At 43.2% G+C, this 20,181-nt stretch overlaps 1 protein-coding gene across 1 annotated transcript in view; it reads right to left on the bottom strand.

The window, feature by feature from the left end:
• Positions 1-610: 610 nt before the first annotated feature.
• The window catches only part of selenoi (selenoprotein I), a 60,928-nt gene continuing 41,357 nt past the window's right edge, over positions 611-20,181 (bottom strand). Inside the window, exons 5-10 of the mRNA XM_062968901.1 lie at positions 18,596-18,858; positions 14,053-14,161; positions 10,507-10,555; positions 7,867-8,047; positions 4,669-4,851; positions 611-883 (exon numbers count right to left, since the gene is read on the bottom strand). Coding sequence (XP_062824971.1) covers positions 746-883; positions 4,669-4,851; positions 7,867-8,047; positions 10,507-10,555; positions 14,053-14,161; positions 18,596-18,858 — 923 coding nt within the window. The 3' untranslated portion in view covers positions 611-745. The remainder of the gene's footprint in view (positions 884-4,668; positions 4,852-7,866; positions 8,048-10,506; positions 10,556-14,052; positions 14,162-18,595; positions 18,859-20,181) is intronic.

The raw sequence follows: 20,181 nt of genomic DNA, 5'->3' as shown, positions 1-20,181 counted from the left end.
CTGGCTGTGCCAATGCCACGGTTTTGGAGTCCTGTCCGAGTTCTGGAGTTCAAGGGAAAAGATGATGGTGAATGTCAGAAAGCTCTCCGTGGAGGACTCGGCACATGCGTCCGTCATGGTCATCCTGCCTCCCTTCTGGACATGAGGTTCCTCTTTCTTCCAGCCTGGCAGTCCAGAAAATGGCTGCGTGTTGGTGGAGAATGCAGCCCGCACATCACTGATGGTGGTCATCCGAGCCCCAATGTGGGCCCTTCCCAAATGCCAGGACGCGGAGCGGTCAGTGCATCCCTCCTTCAAGCCCCTTCTGCCCAAAGACACCAACACAACCCCCTTCCAAATGCCAGGCTCCTCCTGCTTCTTCTCTGACGTGGATGGACTTGCCATTTCGGACGTGGAGCGGTCACCCTTTCCTCCTCCAAACCCCAAACCCTTTCACAGGACTGTGGCCACCCCACAGCCCCAGAGTCTTTATGGACGGTATATTTCAATGGCACAACACACAGCAGGAGTGGGACTGGAGGACGAAGCGGCCCCGCCGGAATCTGTCCACTCGAGTGGCGTGGCCTCCTGCCCAAAAGGTTGCAGTGTCAATAATAAAGAAAGAAGGAAGGAAGGAGGGAGTGGAGGGAGGATGCCCCACAAGCCGCCGCGCCTGGCACGTCCTCTGCTCCACGGCTGTCCAGAGTGGGTCCAAATCCAGTTCTGTGGTGAAGGCGAAGAATATTTACAGGACAGGCGTCCGGATTTACAACTCCTCGGCCGAGCGCAGGGCGACCTTCTCCTCGGCTCCGGCCGCCATGGCCTCCTCCACGCCTAGTCAGTCCGAACTGGGCTTCCGGAGGGAGAAGGTCCGGATGTGGAAGTGCTGGCTCAGCTGGCTCACCTGGAAGGAAGGAAGGAAAAGGGAGAATGAAGCCTCAGTTGATCCTCACTGATCTGTTGTTTGAGGGTGAAGCACTATGAGACAAAACACATCCATACTTGTACACAGAGACATTGGGGAAAGAGGGAAGGAGGTCTAGGAGTTGGAAGTGAAGACGCATCCACACTTGTATACAGAGCCATTGGGGAAAAAGTGTCATGATAAAAATATGATATGTGGTTTAACATATGTAAAAGGTGTGTAGAAGGGGCCTAATTTGGCTGAAGACACAATTCCAAGATTAAGGCCTGCAATGACTAACTGCCTGCTTGCTGAACTGTAATTAAAATTTGCTGATAAGAACTGTGACAAATGATTAACTGTTGAAATTGCTGACTTGATGAACTATTGGGGGAAAACGTGTTTACATTAATCAGAGACAATGGCTCTTTTAAGTTAAGGAAATGTTAACAAGATTCCTTATGTTAAGAAGGAAGTCAACACAAGGCCAACACCAATCAAGAAGAGTCAACATCTGCCAGGAAACTGAGATGAAACCAGCATGTTTCAGGCTGGCCTAACAACCTGTCAATAATTTACAATATTGGGACAACATCAGAAGAAATATTGCTATATAAGCAACTGTCTAACGTTCCAAAAAGTGTGACATGGCCATGGTCTGCTCCACTGGGACGGAGAGAGGTGGTGTATGTATTTTGGGAGTGGCAGATCTGCAATGGAACACAGCCTCGTCACTTGTGAATCCAATGTAGTTATATAGAATCTGTATGTCTAAATCTTGTTCTGTAAAAGTTGTGATATACTCCCTCATGCTGGAAATTGCAATAAAAATAATCTTTGTTTAAAAAGGATTCATGATGAGAGGGGACCCTGTGGTGCAGGCTGTTTTGCACCTCTATTTCCTAGATCTATATATCTCAAGGTGGTTTTGCTTCTTACCTATATCTGTTAATCCTTCCCAAAACGCTTTGGTGTGCTTTTTGCCTTTTTATTTGAGGAGGGAGCACTATGAGGCCTTTCTCTGCCTCAAGATACCTTGCACACAAGACATGACAACCAGCATTAGGGACTCTTCTTTCTTTTGACTACTCTTTTATCTGAGATATATCACCTGTAAGTTTTTACCTGTTTTAAACCCTTAGCAGAGCCTATTTCCTTTCCTGTTTCCTACAATAAGGTCATACATTGCCGTGGCCACACTGCACTCTGTTCTGCTCTTGACACCGAATATCCTTCCTCCAAAAACAGGACTCCTGATCCATCCTCTGCTCTCTCTCTTCTACCAAAGTTAGGGAACTTTCTTTTGTGTATATACTCTTATATATGAGGGATATTAACTTTTCTGAAATGTTTTCTGAAATGCATCATATTTCCTCACTTAACAGTCACACTTTCACCATTTTTATCAAAAAAAAAGGGGGGGTGCGGCTATTAAGTGAGGAAAATGATTTTGTTGTTGTTTTTAAATAAAATGCCTTATCTCCCAAAGAGAAGGAGCAGGAGGGATGGTCCACCCTGAATGGAAACAGCTCCAGTTCTGTTTGTAAACTGCAGGGTCATTTGGGGCTAATTTTTCCTTCTTTCCTCCTTTCTCTGAAGGCAAGGCAGTTTCAAAACTATAAAATGGTGGTCTCTGCAGCTGCACCCCTCTCTCCTTCTTCTGTGGAACTAAGGTGGTTTACAAAACTTGGAATGGAGTTCTTTGGGGAAAGGAGGGACGAGGGAAGATCCAAGTTCTATTTTGTAGTTTTTAAACTGTTCTGTCTTCGGAGAAAGAGGATGAACGAGGATGAAAGAGGATGTGAAAAAAACAAAAATGTGGTTTGTTGGCACCCAAAACATGGTTGTGTGACTATTATGCGAGGAAATATGTTGGAAATTACAACCTTCTTCAAGCCTCCTCTTGTAATTTTGTTTATCTATAATCCTGTTGCTTACTTATTGTATGTATGTTCTGGTATGCAGCTTTCTTTCCTTGCTCCATCAGGCTTCTTTCAACTTTGGGACTGCTCAGATTGCAGACTTACAAACACTTGCCTGCTGTTTATTATAAGAGAAATGTTGTGACCGGATGGCACATAGAAACTATCTCAAACATGGTTGTTGTGCGGGCTATATGGCCATGTTCCAGAAGTATTCTTCTGGAACATGGCCATACAGCCCGGAAAACACACAACAAGCCCGTGATTCTGGCCATGAAAGCCTTCGACAACACATACCTCAAACATATCTGTAACTGTGTATAAAGCCTCTCTGAGTCCCCCTCAGGGTGAGAAGGGTGGAGTATAAATGTGGTAAATAAATAAATCTGTAAGTGGCTGATAAGTTGTGTATTTGTGTATGCTGAACACATGAAGACTGTGAGTAAACCAAACATGTTATTTTTACCAAAGTCTACTTCATTTTGTCTCTTGAGTGCATAATATAAAAAAGTTGTTTTATGGGAGAGTAGATATATATTTTTGGGCACTGAAAAACACTTCTGAAGAACTGCTATTTTTATGCATTGCCACATTCTCTGTTTCCTAACAGTTCAGAGACAACAAGTAATTCCGTCTATCAAATGAAGCCAATTCTTGCACTAGTCACCCTCTGCTCTATGTAGCAATTGATGCTCAGGCTTTTAAAGTAACTGTTATGTTATGTTGTTTATACCTTTGCTATATTGTTTTAAATTACCGGGCTGTGGCGCAGGCGGGAGAGCAAGCTAGCTGCAATTAACTGCAATGAATCACTCTGACCAGGAGGTCATGAGTTCGAGGCCTGCTCGGAGCTATGTTGTTTGTCTTTGTCCTATGTTGAAAAGGCACTGAATGTTTGCCTATATGTGTAATGTGATCCGCCCTGAGTCCCCTTCGGGGTGAGAAAGAAGGGCGGAATATAAATACTGTAAATAAATAAATAAATAAATAAATACTGTTGTATGTAATGCTATGTTTTTGTTTTTGGGCTAGTTCCTGTGTAAGCCGCCCCGAGTCCCTTCAGGGAGATGGAGGCAGGATACAAGAATAAAGTTGTTGTTATTATTATTACAGCAGAGTCTCACTTATCCAACATAAACGGGCTGGCAAAATGTTGGATAATAAGGAGGGAATAAGGAAAAGCCTATTACACATCAAATTAGGTTATGATTTTACAAATTAAGCACCAAAACATCATGTTATACAACAAATTTGACAGAAAAAGTAGTTCAGTACGCAGTAATGCTATGTAGTAATTACTGTATTTACAAATTTAGCACCAAAATAACAATGCGTTGGATAATCCAGAACATTGGATAAGCGAGTACTGGATAAGTGAGACTCTACTGTATTATTATTATTATTAATTCCCTTGCATAATTACATTTGGTTGTATACAACTTGAGAAGATTCTACTCAAACAGGTTTTCGGCTCATCTCAAAAAGGCTATAAATGTCATTCTCTAAAAGGTTGTGATCTCTAAAAGGTCATGCTTTTCTAAAAAAAATATTACCTGCAACAATTTATTTATTTCAAATTTATTTCAAATATTTCTATCCTGCCCTTCTCACCCGGAGGGACTCAGGGCGGCGTGTTAAAGTTAGATTCCCCCCCCCCTCTTTTCTAAACCTTACCAGAGCGTATCCTGCATATTTTCCCACCCATTTCCAGCATAAACTCATATACAGCACTGGCTATGCTGCGCTCTGTTATAGGGACCAAATATTCTTCCCAGGGGTTATGGGCCCAGGGCGCTTCTGCTGAATCCGGTTCTGCCACAAATTTCGAATGTCCCTTCACTGGGGTGTGTGTCCCTTACTTACCACACTGACGCCGTAGTGGATGTGGGCCGCGGTGATGAGGCAGGTGAGCAGGTAGAGGAGGAGGGTCTCTTGCTGGGCCAGGACCCCCGAGACGACCGCCAGGATGGCCAGCGCGAGGGGCAGCAGCAGGATGTTGAGGGGCTGGCAGCGGGTGCTGCTCATCTGGCAGACAATCAGCCGGCACTAATGGGAAGGGGCAATGGGAGAGACACTATGAGGGGCGTTCGAGAGAGAAGGTGGCAACATCCCATTCCGCTGCCCCCCAATATAGGCAATTCCCATGCCAAGACTATTGGAAGTCAACCACATCCTTGGTAGATAAAAGCCCTTCCGCCATTGGCCTCTTCATCTGCCTATTAGTCTGTCCTCTCCTAGACTGAGCACAAGCCTCTGAGATGCCGAGGATGGGAAAAAGCCTATATATACTTCCTTCTATGTACAATTGTCTGTCTTGTCTGTCTATAAACAACATTGAATGTTTGCTGTATATGTCTGTTCTGTGATCTGTCCTAAGTCCCCTTTGGGATGAGAAGGGTGAAATATAAATTCTGTAAATAAATAAATAAAACTTTATTTAAAACCCACCCTATCTCTCCAAGGGGACTCAAGGCAGCTTCCAGCAAAATAAACACAATGGAAAACATTCAATGCCAGTAGTAACAATGTAGAACAAATCAAAATACAGACTCTGTAACAGTTAAATAACAACTTAAATAAACAATATAATTTCCCCTATTATCCTGGGGTGTGATGTCTCATGGGCCTTGGAGTTCTGATCCCAGCGCCATCGTGGCTGATGAGGAAGACAACAGGGGATTTTTGCCGGCTCAGCAAGAGCCGGAATCTTTCCAGATGCCTGTTGTTGATGATTCTACCCGAGAGCCCATTAAGGAAGACCTTGAACAGGCCTTTTCCCCTGCCTCCCCTCCTTTTCCTAGGAAACAGTCCTATGCGGCGGGCCGGGGTGAGAAAGAGCAGTTTCGGAGAAGCTTGAGATTAGCAGCTAAACAAGACATTAATTAGCCATGTTCCCCTGGGAAATTCTAGGGAGGAACGCATCTGGAGGGAGATGTGTTTCGCTCTCCTTTCCCTTGGGAAAGGAAGCTCAGGACACCTGCTTTGCAGAGAAATGAAACTGAGTTAAAAGTGCCCGACACGAAGGATTCCGTGCGGAGTCAACAGATCAACTTCGGGAGTGACTTCGTGGTTCCAGCCAAGTGTGGACTTCGCAAAGTCCGCAACTCCAGTTCCTTTGCCTTGCCTTGTCTATCCAAGTATTCAAGAACTATCTTGCCTTGTTTCCAGCCTTGGACCTTGTTCCTAGTATCAAGCCTCATTTCTAGTTCTTGCTGTGGACTTACTTTGAACTTTGGAGAGAATTTGGACGTTTCCCCACTCTATTGCTTGCAAATAGTGTGTGTTTCGGTTTGGATTTGCAACTTTGGACTCTAATATAAAATATTGGACAATATAATTTTGGACAAAATCTGACCTTCCCTGAAAGGTCTCATATTGGACTACGTCTCTTACTTGTTTTTATTATTCTTACATATATCCTTAATAAAGATATTAGATAGTTTTGGCTTCTGTGTGTCAGTTCTTAGTGCTCTGTAGCCTGGGCGTGACATGGGAGAAAAGGGTCTCCGCTGGAGCTTTATCCCCAATCTTTGTTTTTAACATGATTAATATTTCTTTTGTTTTGTTTTAGAATGTTGGATTTTAATTACTGTGTTTGTACTTTGATGTTTCTTTATGCTTTATGCTTTATTGTTTTATCTGGGCTTGGCCCCATGTAAGCCGTCCCTTCAGGGAGATGGAGGCAGGGTATAAAAATAAAGTATTATTTTATTATGACACAGCAAACAAGATAGACATGCTGGATTTTGTATCACAAAATCACAAGTCGAACACTTCCCAAGTGTCTAGGACGGTGTGATGTATTTTTGGATGATGCGCGCAGATCCCAGTAGGGTGGCCTTTTGCGGTTGGCAGATCGTAATTTTGTCAATGTCTGTTGTTTCCAAATGCCGGCTGAGATCTTTTGGCACGGCACCCAATGTGCCGATTACCACCGGGACCACCTGCACTGGTTTCTGCCAGAGTCTTTGAAGTTCAATCTTGAGGTCCTGAGAGCGGCTGAGTTTTTCCTGTTGTTTTTCATCAATGCAACTGTCACCTGGGATGGCAACATCAATGATCCAAACCTTTTTCTTTTCCACAACTGTGATGTCTGGTGTGTTGTGTTCCAGAACTCATTATTATTATTATTATTGAGCAGAAATTATTATTATTATTATTATTATTATTATTATTATTATTATTATTATTATTATTATTGAGCAGAGGCTGGATGGCCATCTGTTTTGTGCTTTGTGCTTTTCCTGCATGGCAGAGGATTGGACTGGATGACCTTTGGGGGTCCCAACTCTAGGATTCTATTATTATTAGTTAGCATTATTATTGTTGTTGTTGTTGGTGAGCAGAGGCTGGATGGCCAACTGTATAATAATAATAATAATAATAATAATAATAATAATAATAATAATAATAATAACAACAACAACAACTTTTTTTTTATACCCCGCCCCATTTCCCCGAAGGGACTCGGGTAGGCTTACATGGGGCCTTGCCCGATAAAACAATCTAATATCAAAACACAGCAATAAAACAGTTATCCAATAAAAACATCAATTACAGTAAAAACAATCGTTAAAATCAACATAAAACATACAATATTAACACTGGAGACTAATTCATAGAACCCAGGCAAAGTGCAACATGTGCCGAAATTGGGAAGGTAATGGAGGCTTTCATTGTGCTTTTCCTGCATAGCAGAAGGGGATTGGACTATTGTTTGTAATATTGTTAACATTATTATGTATATGATGCTCTATTATACATATTGTGTTCTATGTTTTGAACCTATATCGTGGAGTATATTTTCCATGGGACCAGTGCCTATGGCGTCATTCACTGGTGTCTCATCAAATACATCCTCTCTATGCATTTCCTAGTACCTCCAGTGCAACTGTATGGCATGCTTCTGCTAGAGGCTGGCCACAGAATCCTACCCTCTGCAGGTGTGTCCCAGCTCCTCCCTGGCCCCCAGGGGTGTGTGGCTGGAGGGAGACTGACCAGTCTGCCCCATGACCGGTCAGTGAGGCCCTGAGGCTGCAGAAGCAGGGATGTTGCACTCACCGAGATGTTGGCGAAGGCGGTGCCGACCATGAAGTAGAAGAGGCGCGGGTGGGCTTCCAGGATGTCGGTGGGCGACCAGAAGATCCAGGCGGAGCACAAGGCGAAGAGCAGCACCGGGGAGAGGAAGGGCAGCAGGGCCTCGTAGGCGGAGCGGTGCTTCAGCGTCTTGCTCTTGTAGGCCCTGCGAGGGGGGCACAGCAATTGCAGTCATATAAAAACACTGCTTGATGAACATGTGGAATATTGATAGCACCTGGATAATGATTGTGAACGTCATGATGCAATACCTAAGGGAACGTGGTAATGGCCGAGTCAGAACCGCATGAGGGATATTGCAAAAAGATTGCATCGGCCTGTTGTGACTCAGCTGGAGCCTCAGAGTGACTTTGTTGGGGATTATGGTTTTTACTCCTACTTCCTTTCTCACCCCGAGTTTTAACCTAGTGTTCATGTGGCCCGCCCTTGGTTTTATTGTTCTTTTGATCTTGTTTAATGTAGTGTATATTTTCTTTTATTGTGTTGTTTAATGTGTTATGATTTGTTGTTCTATTATATTTTGTTATATTGTATTGTTCTGGGCATGGCCCCATGTAAGCCGCCCCGAGTCCCCGTTGGGGAGATGGTGGCGGGGTATAAATAAAGTTTATTATTATTATTATTATTATTATTATTATTATTATTATTATTACCCTGTTTCCCTGAAAATAAGACATCCTCATAAAATAAGACCTAGTATAAGTTTTGCTGAATTGCTAAATATAAGGCCTCCCCCGAAAGTAAGACCTAGTAAAGTTATTGTTTGGAAGTATGCCCAATGAACAGAACACCAGAGCATGCGGGATCGGTAAATATATGTATCATAGATTGCTGTACATGGAAATAGTGGTAGTAACAAGAAATTATTGATAGGATTCTGGTTATGCTGGTTTGTGATGACAACTAATGTACAGTATATAATAAATGTTCCTTTTTTGTTCAACAATAAATGTAAATTTGTCTTCATGGAAAAATAAGACATCCCCTGAAAATAAGATCTAGCGCAACTTTGGGAGCAAAAATTAATATAAGACACTGTCTTATTTTCGGGGAAACGGTATTATTATTATTATTATTATTATTATTATTATTATTATTATTATGTTGAAGATGATGGGATTCAGATTCAAGATGACTCTGATGGGAATTATGGGAGTCAGGTTCAGAGTGTTCCTGCTGTGGAAGAGGAGGAACAGGGAGGTTTTCCCACGGCAGGGAATGAGGTTGATGATACTGAAGCTAGCCAGGTGCAAATTGACTCAAGAAGGGAGGACAGCTCCCAGTCTGATAGCATACAGACAGACGCTAACGCTAACGAGCTGTCTGGCATTGACGTTACGGAATCTTTGGATCGAGCTGGCCGTTTGGAATTCAGGGTTCGCAGAAATGTTAGAATAGCAAACAAGAGGGAGGTCAGAGGCCAAAGAAATGCCTTCATGCTATGCAAGGGGTATTAAAAGAGTGTGCTGAGAGGGAAACCTTTGTCAAAGCAACTTCTGGTTCGAGTCAAGAAGCAAGCTCTTGCTTTCCTAGATTATCTTGTAGCCTTTGTGTGTTCATGTTTATGGGACTTTGTCATGCATTAATGGAACCTTGTCTTATGCCTAATGTTTTATTGGATTATTCTTTATAGCCTTTGTTTTGCAACAATCTTTTGGAACTTTACTTTTGCTTTTTAAGGACTATTTATTTCCTATTTCCTAATAAACTACAAAAGACTTCAACCTGTGTGCAGCATGGTGTATTTAGCAAGAAGCTAACCTGAGGTGCGACACAGCCAGTGCCGCTTACTGATGACCTGTCAGCAAGTGGCTATAAAAAGGGAATGAGAGAATCCATCTTTCTCTCTCCTGTGTGACCCGGTGAGAGTATCTGCCTATGCTGTATGTGACTATCTGATGGCCGATTGTTTGTAAGAACAAGGAAAGTGTATCCTGTTTGTACATTTGTATATATTGCAACGGTGAAGATTAAAGCCTCCGAATATTTTGGATGAAACATGTATCTGTGAGTTTACTGAGGTCAGATGCTGGCAGTGGGACTCTGCTGATAGACAGACTTAAGTGTGTTTTTGCTGTGAATGGACTCTGCTATATTTTGCTTGCTTCTGGGACACTTGGTATCCGGAGCGCAGGGGTTCAGGGAGGTTGTGGTTTGGAAACTATAAATCACTTCATGAAGCCATCCCGCGACAAACAGTGGAGCAAGGGGGAGCCCTTGGTCTATGACACTTATGCAAGTGGTGTTTATATATCTGTAGAATTTTCAGGGTGCCTGAGACAAGTGTGAATGTTGCAATTGGCCACCTTGATTAGCATTGAATGACCTTGTAGCTTCAAAGCCTGGCTGCCTGAGGCAGACAGGAGCTCTTTCTCCCACTCTGGACATGATTCCACAGATATATATAAACCCCGCTTGCCTAGTTTCCAACACACCTCACAACCTCTGCGGAAGCCTGACATAGATGTGGACGAAATGTCAGGAGAGAATGCTTCTGGAACATGGCCAGACAGTCCAGAAAACTCACAGCAACCCACAAACACTATTCAAATACACATAGAACAAATATACAAATATATAAATTAATGCTCAGAGAGGACTTACTTGTAATAATTCAAGAGGCTCATGGGGACGGTCACGGTCAGTCCGCAGCCTGCAGAAAAAGGAGGAGACAAAGAGGGAGATGTCAACCCACTGCAAGTCCCATGTTCCTGCAAGAAAGGCGGCCGCCTGCATCGTGTTCGTGATATTTTAATCTTTGCTCGGTGTATTTTATTATATGCCTTATGTAGAAATGCATTGCAATATGTGTATTCTATATAATGTTCAGGGTTGTATGTTTTTTTCTAAGCTGCAACCCACCTTGAGCCACGAGGACAGGTGGGTACGAAATACAATTATTGTTGACTATTATTTCAAGCGCCAGAGCTCCGTGCCATGCTGCAGCTTGAAAAGGCTTCTCTGCCAAATGGTGCAGTCCCCACTTGATGCACTGATTCTGCAGTGCAGATGAACCCTTAGTATTGTGCTCCCCGAAAACAGCTCCCTTCGGTGATGCTATTTTATGCAAACATGGCTAAGCGCAATCTCAATGGCTCCCATGTGATGGCCAGGAGCAACTTAGCTCTATTTTTCAGGACGCCCTTTAAAACAGAATGCTTCATCAAAAAGGGAAAAGAAGATGCATGAGAGTTATTATCGAACCTCACTAGAAATAATATCATTTGAAAGCAGACTGGCACAACCTGGGGATCACAACCAAGACACAGTGAAGACATCTCCCCTTGCACTTTGCTGCTCTGCTGCTGAATACACATGCCCATGTGGAACACATCTCACCATGTTAAAACAGTGGATGTGACTCTTAATGACATCCACATTATCACAGGATGCCTATGCCCTACACCGCTGAAGAAATTATATTGTTTATCCAGTATTGCACCACCTGACATTGGGAAGTAGCAGCCAATAATGAAGGGACTAAGGCCGTGACATCTCCCGCCCATCCCCTGTTCGGATATCAGCCAGCATGCCAATGCCTTAAGTCAAGAAACTGCTTCCTAAGATCCACAAAGATACTCGCAGGAACACCTCAGCAAGCGAGAGTCCAAAAGTGGCAGGCTAAAACCCAGAACCTCAATCCATGGCTGAGACCGGATGAGAAACTCTCTCCTGGTTAAGACAGAGTGACTTCGGAAAGTGCTGAACAGACTGTGCTCTGGCACAAGATACAGAGCCAATCTTAAGAAATGGGGCCACAAAGTAGAGTCCATGACATGTTAGTGTGGAGAAGAGCAAATCACAGACCACTGACTATAATGCAGCCTGAGCCCTGCCACATGTACAATGGAGGACCTTCTAATAGTAACACCAGAGGCACAAGTGTCCAGCTACTGGTCAAAGGACATTTAGTATAATGCCCGGTTTTTATCTTTGTGTTTTTAAATATAAATACATTACAACTGTACCCTCAGTTTGTTTCTGATATGATAAATATAAATATATATCTAACCTCATTTTTTGCTCAAAGACTGCCCCAAAAACATCTTCCAAAGGATAAGATATAGCACAAATGCTTTCACTTGCAGTAAAGTGGGATATTATATAAAGCTTAGGCGTCCCTTATCTGAAATATGTGGTACCAGAAGCCTTCCTTACATCTCATACACACCTAAGCCATTGGGCTCAGGTTAGGCTTAAGATGGGCCCAAAAGCACTGCCAAGGCATCCCATTATTATATTATTATTACTATCAACACAACGACGTTGTATGGCACAGCAAACAAGATAGATATGCTGGATTTCGTTTCGCAAAACCACAAGTCGAACACTTCCCAAGTGTCTAGGACTGTGTGATGTATTTTCTGATGATGTGTGCAGATCCCAGTAGGGTGGCCTTTTGCAGTTGGCAGATGGTGATTTTGTCAATGTCTATTGTTTCCAAATGCCGGCTGAGATCTTTTGGCACGGCACCCAATGTGCCCATCACCACCGGGACCACCTGCACTGGTTTCTGCCAGAGTCTTTGCAGTTCAATCTTGAGGTCCTGATAGCGGCTGAGTTTTTCCTGTTGTTTTTCATCTATGCGACTGTCACCTGGGATGGCAACATCAATGATCCAAACCTTGTTCTTTTCCACAACTGTGATGTCTGGTGTGTTGTGTTCCAGAACTTTGTCAGTTTGAATTCGGAAGTCCCACAGTATCTTTGCATGCTCATTTTCCAATACTTTTGCAGGTTTGTGATCCCACCAGTTCTTTACCGCTGGGAGGTGGTACTTGAGGCATAAGTTCCAATGAATCATTTGGGCCACACAGTTGTGCCTCTGTTTGTAGTCTGTCTGTGCGATTTTCTTACAGCAGCTGAGGAGATGATCCATGGTTTCGTCAGCTTCCTTGCACAGTCTGCATTTTGGGTCATCAGCTGATTTTTCGATCTTGGCCTTAATTGCATTTGTTCTGATGTCTTGCTCCTGGGCTGCAAGGATCAGGCCTTCTGTCTCCTTCTTCAGGGTCCCATTCGTGAGCCAGACCCAGGTCTTCTATTATTATTATTATTATTATTATTATTATTATTATTATTATTATTATTAATGGCCTTTGTCCTGATGTCTTGCTCCTGGGCTGCAAGGATTAGGCCTTCTGTCTCCTTCTTCAGGGTCCCATTCGTGAGCCAGAGCCAGGTCTTCTCCTTATCAGCTTTTCCTTCAATTTTGTCAAGGAACTTTCCATGCAGTGTTTTGTTGTGCCAGCTGTCAGCTCTAGTTTGTAGTGCGGTTTTCTTGTACTGGTTTTTTGTCTGCTGTGTTTTGAGGAGTTTCTGATTTTTGACTTCAATCAAAGCAGGTTCTTCACTTTGCTTGACATATTCTGCCAGGGCATGTTCTTCTTCTTTGACTGCTTGCTTTACTTGTAAGAGTCCTCTGCCCCCTGATCTTCTAGGCAGATATAGCCGGTCAACATCACTGCCAGGGTGCAGTGAATGATGAATGGTCATGAGTTTTCTTGTTTTTCTGTCTATTATTATTATTATTATTATTATTATTATTATTATTATTATTATTATTATTTTATTATGACACAGCAAACAAGATAGACATGCTGGATTTCGTATCACAAAATCACAAGTCGAACACTTCCCAAGTGTCTAGGACTGTGTGATGTATTTTCGGATGATGCTGCAGATCCCAGCCGGGTGGCCTTTTGCAGTTGGCAGATCGTGATTTTGTCAATGTCTATTGTTTCCAAATGCCGGCTGAGATCTTTTGGCACGGCACCCAGTGTGCCGATCACCACCGGGACCACCTGCACTGGTTTCTGCCAGAGTCTTTGAAGTTCAATCTTGAGGTCCTGAGAGCGGCTGAGTTTTTCCTGTTGTTTTTCGTCAATGCGACTGTCACCTGGGATGGCGACATCAATGATCCAAACCTTTTTCTTTTCCACAACTGTGATGTCTGGTGTGTTGTGTTCCAGAACTTATTATTATTATTATTATTATTATTTTACCCGCCTCGCCCTGCGACTGGAAGCGGGATACAACATCATTAAAACAAGATATAAGACACTGTCAACAGATATACCACAAGATAAAGAGAGTTAAAATACAAGTGAAACTCTACTGATTAAATGCAGATTCAAATGCATTACTTACCGACGATCATGGCGACAAAGAGGTCTCGGTAGAAGAAGTTGAACAGGAAGGGGTTGTACCAGGCCTCCACCCCCACGATGGAGGTCACGATGTAGACGATGGTGATGGTCTGGGGAAGTAAAGGGAGGGATGAGCTATTTATTTAGTTATTTACAGTAGTGATATTCTGCCCTTCCTTCTCACCCCGAAGGTGACTCAGGGCAGGTCACAATGCACATATACATGGCAAACATTCAATGCAATTTATAGACATACAATACATACAGACAGACGTAATTCAACATTCTTCCAACTTCTGGCTTTTGGAGGTTATGCTCGATTCCGGCCAGAGGGGGAGCTGTTGCTTCATCAACTATGACACTAAGTCTTTTTTGATCATAGTATTTCCTCCTTGCTCTTTGATCGCCAGCAGTTTTATGGTGTGGTAAACTAAATCAACCTCCATGCTTAAGTAGTCCCTAATTTATCTATCTCATTATGGCTAACATGTATAACTGTATTTTATTTTGATGTGTTTTTATTTTTCGTTGACTGTAATTTTTTGGGCTTGGCCCCATGTAAGTCGCCCCGAGTCCCTTCAGGGAGATGGAGGCGGGGTATAAAAATAAAGTTGTTGTCGTTGTTGGGTTGTTGTATGTCTTTCGGGCTGTGTGGCCATGTTCCAGAAGCATTCTCTCCTGACGTTTCGCCCACATCTATGGCAGGCATCCTCAGAGGATGCCTGCCATAGATGTGGGCGAAACGTCAGGAGAGAATGCTTCTGGAACATGGCCACACAGCCCGAAAGACATACAACAACCCTGTGATCCCGGCCATGAAAGCCTTCGACAACACGTTGTCGTTGTTGTTGTTATTATTATCTACTCACAACTGCAGCTGTTTTCAACTGTTTAGGTGGACAGTAAGATAGGCTATTAAACGGTCAGGTGCTCAATCTGACTCGGGCTTCAAACTTGCCACCTTCCGGCCGGCAATGAACTATTGCAGCTGGCATCTACCCACTTCTGCCAGGCAAGAAGACACCATCTAAGCCCTCCTGACAGATGGCCATGCAGCCTCTGCTTAGTATCCTCCAGAGAAGGAAAAAGACTCCGCTGGACTCCAGGCAGCAGGGTATTCGACTATTAAACAGCTCTCATCATCAGGAGGTTCCTTCTCATGTGTAGGTGGAACCTCTTTCCTTGGAGTTTCAAATATTTGCGACATTTGCGACATTTATACAATACAGGCAGTCCCTGAGTTACAAACATCTAACCTAACCTTTTGGAGATTTTATGATTTTATGACCTTGTTAGATTCACAACCTTGTGGGAAAATGATGCCATAACCTCTTTGCAAAAGCATGACCCATTAGAGTCATAACCTTTTTTGAGAAAATGGCATTCGTGCAAGGCAATCAGGTTTCTCAGCTGTTGAACTGATGTACCTAGATACATCTTTGAACTGTTAGGGACAAAGATATGGCAATGCACAAACACATATCTATATATATAAAATGATAAAGTTGTTTGCGCAGTGACTATAACAACAAAACTAAACATCCCAGAAATACGAAATTTGGCAACACAATGCAAAAGGCTTGCCTCCAGGTTACAACAACACAACCACACCACAAAACCACAATCCAGACCCACAAAACTCACAACAACGCATCATGACTATAACAATACAACTAAACGCCCCAGAAATACAAAACTTGGCAACACAACACAAAAGCCTTGCCTCTCAGTTGTAACAACACAACCACACCACAAAACCACAATCTGGACCCACAAAACTCACAACAACGCATTGTGACGATAACAAATACAAAATTTGACAACACAACTCATCCACCTCCCCAATCCCTACATTCACACTTGGCCTCCAAAAAAACAATTACAATAATATCAATGACAACAACAACAACAATAAGAATCAACACCATCACAGGCAAGAAACAGCCAGGCACTGAGGCTGAGAGGCCAGTCAGTGCTACACTGGGCCTCCAAAAAACAATACAGTAGCATCTAACTTATCCAACCTTCATGACCACTACAACAACAATAATAATAAACAGCTACACAGGCAAAACAAAAAAAGACTATTGTACCACAATAAAAATATAAACCACACTCAGCAGAATCAGACATTACAACTAACAACAAACCAAAGACAACGGGGATCTCAAGCAATTATCAATCAACACAAAAATTGAAGAAGGTAACAGACTTCAAATACTACTACTAATGTGAGTATAAAGAAGGTGGAGGTCACAGCATAAATACAACCTAATGTAGACTGACCAACACCACCAGACTAAGCCACAGCAACGCGTGGCTGGGCACAGCTAGTAAATATATATAGCAGAGTTTTCTAAGTGTTCGTTTTAGTTCCTCAAAAACATCTACTCTCCCCTAAAATATATTTGCCTTTAAATCGTGCTCTCAAGAGACAAAACATAAGCAGACTGCTTCAAAAGTAACATACTTGGTTTACTCACTAACTTTGTGTATTCAGCATACAGGTACATTGCTTATCAGTCCAGTTACAGGTAGGATTTGAAGTAGTTTTTCTGTGCATATAACACAGGGAATCCTAGTTATAATCTCAACAGTCCATAGTCCAAAGCATCTGTCTAATAGAATCTCTGTCTAGTCTGAAAGTCCAATGGAGTCTAAAGCATACAGTTCCTACTGAAATGTGAAGCAAGACTGTTTCTAAAGTGGAGTCTTGAGTCCTGAACAAGCCCAGATCTGATCCCATGGCCTGCAGCCCCTCCCACAACAACTGCATACCAATATACACATATAAAATACAGTATGCAATTTGAATTATATACATAACAAACAGCCAGTGTAGACTTGAGAAGGTTGCTTCTTGTTCTCTACCTGTTCCTATTGGTTGTGTCTCTCATTGTGAGCCATGCTTCAGCCATGTCACGTTTCAATATATTATGTATGTATGTGTGTGTGTGTGTGTGTGTGTGTGTGTGTGCATTCGTATAGAATTGCTGTTCGTTTTGTGTCATTTCATTCGTGTCGTCTCATTTTCGTATTTGTGTCCCACTAACGAAAAGGGGCCGCCTATAGGACACAAATTTTCATTTGGCTTACGAAAAAATGATTTTTTTCAGACCACTGGCTGCAATGGGAGGGCTTCCGAGGCTCACCCCTCCAGTTCGATTTTTGGGCTAGAGGGTGAAAATCGCCATTTTGACCCCTTTTAGCCCAACAACTTTTAAAACGTTTTGGTCTTTCCCAGTGTTGTTGTTGTTATTATTATTATTATCATCAAGACCCATTGATACACATTGGATGTAATTGGGAGACACTGCTCTCCCAGACTCAGCTTAGGGTGCCAGAATAACTGCTGTTCTTAATATTAATATAAATATTATCATCAAGACCCATCGATACACATCCGATGTAATGGGGAGGCGCTGCTCTCTCAGGCTCAGCTTAGGGTGCAAGAATAACTGCTGTTCTTAATATTAATATAAATATTATCATCAAGACCCATCGATACACATCCGATGTAATGGGGAGGCGCTGCTCTCTCAGGCTCAGCTTAGGGTGCCAGAATAACTGCTGTTCTTAATATTAATATAAATATTATCATCAAGACCCATCGATACACATCCGATGTAATGGGGAGGCACTGCTCTCTCAGGCTCAGCTTAGGGTGCAAGAATAACTGCTGTTCTTAATATTAATATAAATATTATCATCAAGACCCATCGATACACATCCGATGTAATGGGGAGGCGCTGCTCTCTCAGGCTCAGCTTAGGGTGCCAGAATAACTGCTGTTCTTAATATTAATATTATTATTAGTATCATCATCATCATATTATTATTATTATTATTATTATCATCATCATCATCATCATCATCAAGACCTATTGATACACATTGGATGTAATTGGGAGGCACTCCTCTCTGAGACTCAGCTTAGTGTACCAAAGTAACTATCGTTATTTATATTAAAATTATCATTAACACCCATTGGTACAGATAATTTGTAATGGTTGCCTCTCATTTCCTACGAAAATGTCATCATTCGTTTTGTGTAGATGAACGGTCGAAATGAAATGATAGCGCGAAGGAAACGAAGGGAAAAAAAATTGCGCACATCATTAGCTGGAGTGTACTTAAGAAATGTCCCTGTTCCAACTTACCAATTCAACTTAAGAACAAACCTACACAACCTATCTTGGTCGCCACTTGGGGACTGCCTGTATAACTCCACTGTGACCTAGGTTACACTGCTACTATATAATCCAGCTCAACACAGTGAATCTGAATTCCGAAACTGCATTATATGGCAGTGAAGGTCCAGCCCTGATCTATGGAACAGCAGAAGACAAGCTTGCTCCTTCTCCTCAATGTGACCTCCTTTCAAATGTTCAAACGTGGCTCTCGTGTCCCCTCTTGAGATTGTGCAATGAGGACCATACGGACCCTGCAAAGCCAAGGCTCTTAACCCATTTCATCCTTCTGAAGAGCACCCAATGTGTTGAAAAGAAGGTCAGCGGAACAAGTGTCTGAGGAGCGTGACTTACCACCTGGCTGATGTCGTATCCCCAGGGCAGGAAGAGGATGCCGGTGTTGTACTTCTCCCAGTGGGAGAGGATGAAGGAGAAGAGGACCACCCAGAGGAGGAGGTAGAGGACGAAGACGCTCACCCCGTTGGGGCCCCGGCCGAAGGTGGAGTAGACGGTCACCACGAAGAACATGCAAGCCCAGCTGTCCAGGCCGTGGTCAAAGAGCTCCCCCAGCGGCGTGGAGGACTGCGTCCGGCGGGCCTGCTTCCCGTCCACTCCGTCTGCAAAGGGGCCGGAGAGGGGAGCGGTCACTCAGGGCACCGGTCAGCCACCCTGGCTTCCTCCTCTGTCTCCTGGACCGATGCAACTCAAGGTCCTTTTGCTACCTGCCTGCATGGAGGGGTCACTTCTGCCGCCTTCTCAAAAGGCTTTAGTGCAGGCAATGTTCCTACAAGAACAACCCACTGAGGAAACTGGCCCCACATGGAACCCTATTATTATTATTATCATCATTATAACAATATATTATTATAACAACATAATAAATGTATTACCCGGCACTCCCCATGGAATACAACATTGTTAAGACAAGAGATAAAGCAATATTACAACACATGAAACACTCATGCAATATTATGATATATTATGGAGCCTCCGGTGGCCTAGGGGATAAAAGCCTTATGACTTGAAGGTTGGGCTGCTGACCTGAAGGCTGCCAGGTTCGAATCCCACCCGGGGAGAGCGTGGATGAGCTCCCTCTACCAGCTCCAGCTCCATGTGGGGACATGAGAGAAGCCTCCCACAAGGATGGTAAAACATCAAAACATCCGGGCAATGTCCCCTGGGCAACGTCCTTGCAGACGGCCAATTCTCTCACTCCAGAAGCAACTCCAGTTGCTCCTGACACGAAAAATAAAAATATATTATTATAATAGGATAATAAATGTATTGGGTTGCTGTCTGGCCATGCTGGCTGTCTGGCCATGTTCCGGGAGCATTCTCTCCTGACATTTCACCCACTAGGCAAGTGGGGTTTATAGATCTGTGGAATAATGTCCAGGGTGGGAGAAAGGAAAAACTCTTGTCGGCTTGAGGCAAGTGTGAATGTTGCCAACTGGCCAGCTTGATTTGCATTGAATGGCCTTGCAGAGCAATTCCAAACATGAAATAATCAGGGCTAGCTAACACCTCAGAACAAAGGATTCCCCCAGGCAGAAATCAGCCCGGCTTTAAAGCTGCAAGGCTTTTCAGTGCTAATCAAGGTGGCCTATTGCAACATTTACACTTGCCTCAAGCAGACAAGAGTTCTTTCTTTCTTCCACCCTGGACATTATTCCACAGATATACAAAAACCCACTTGCCTAGTTTCCAACAGACCTCACAACCTCTGAGGAATCCTGCCATAGATGTGGGCGAAACATCAGGAGAGAATGCTTCTGGAACATGGACAATACTGCCTGGAAACCCCACAACAACCCAGTGATCCCATCCACGAAAGCTTTTGGCAACAGGATTGTTGTATGTTTTTCGGGCTGTATGGCCATGTTCCAGAAGTATTCTCTCCATGTCCAGGGTGGGAAAAAGAAAGAACTCTTGTCTGCTTA

Source organism: Anolis carolinensis, chromosome 1, assembly GCF_035594765.1.
Source record: "Anolis carolinensis isolate JA03-04 chromosome 1, rAnoCar3.1.pri, whole genome shotgun sequence".
In the NCBI taxonomy this organism is placed as follows: domain Eukaryota; kingdom Metazoa; phylum Chordata; class Lepidosauria; order Squamata; family Dactyloidae; genus Anolis; species Anolis carolinensis.
The sequence above is the reverse complement of the archived record's forward strand: the minus strand, read 5'-3'. Positions and strand labels throughout refer to the sequence as shown.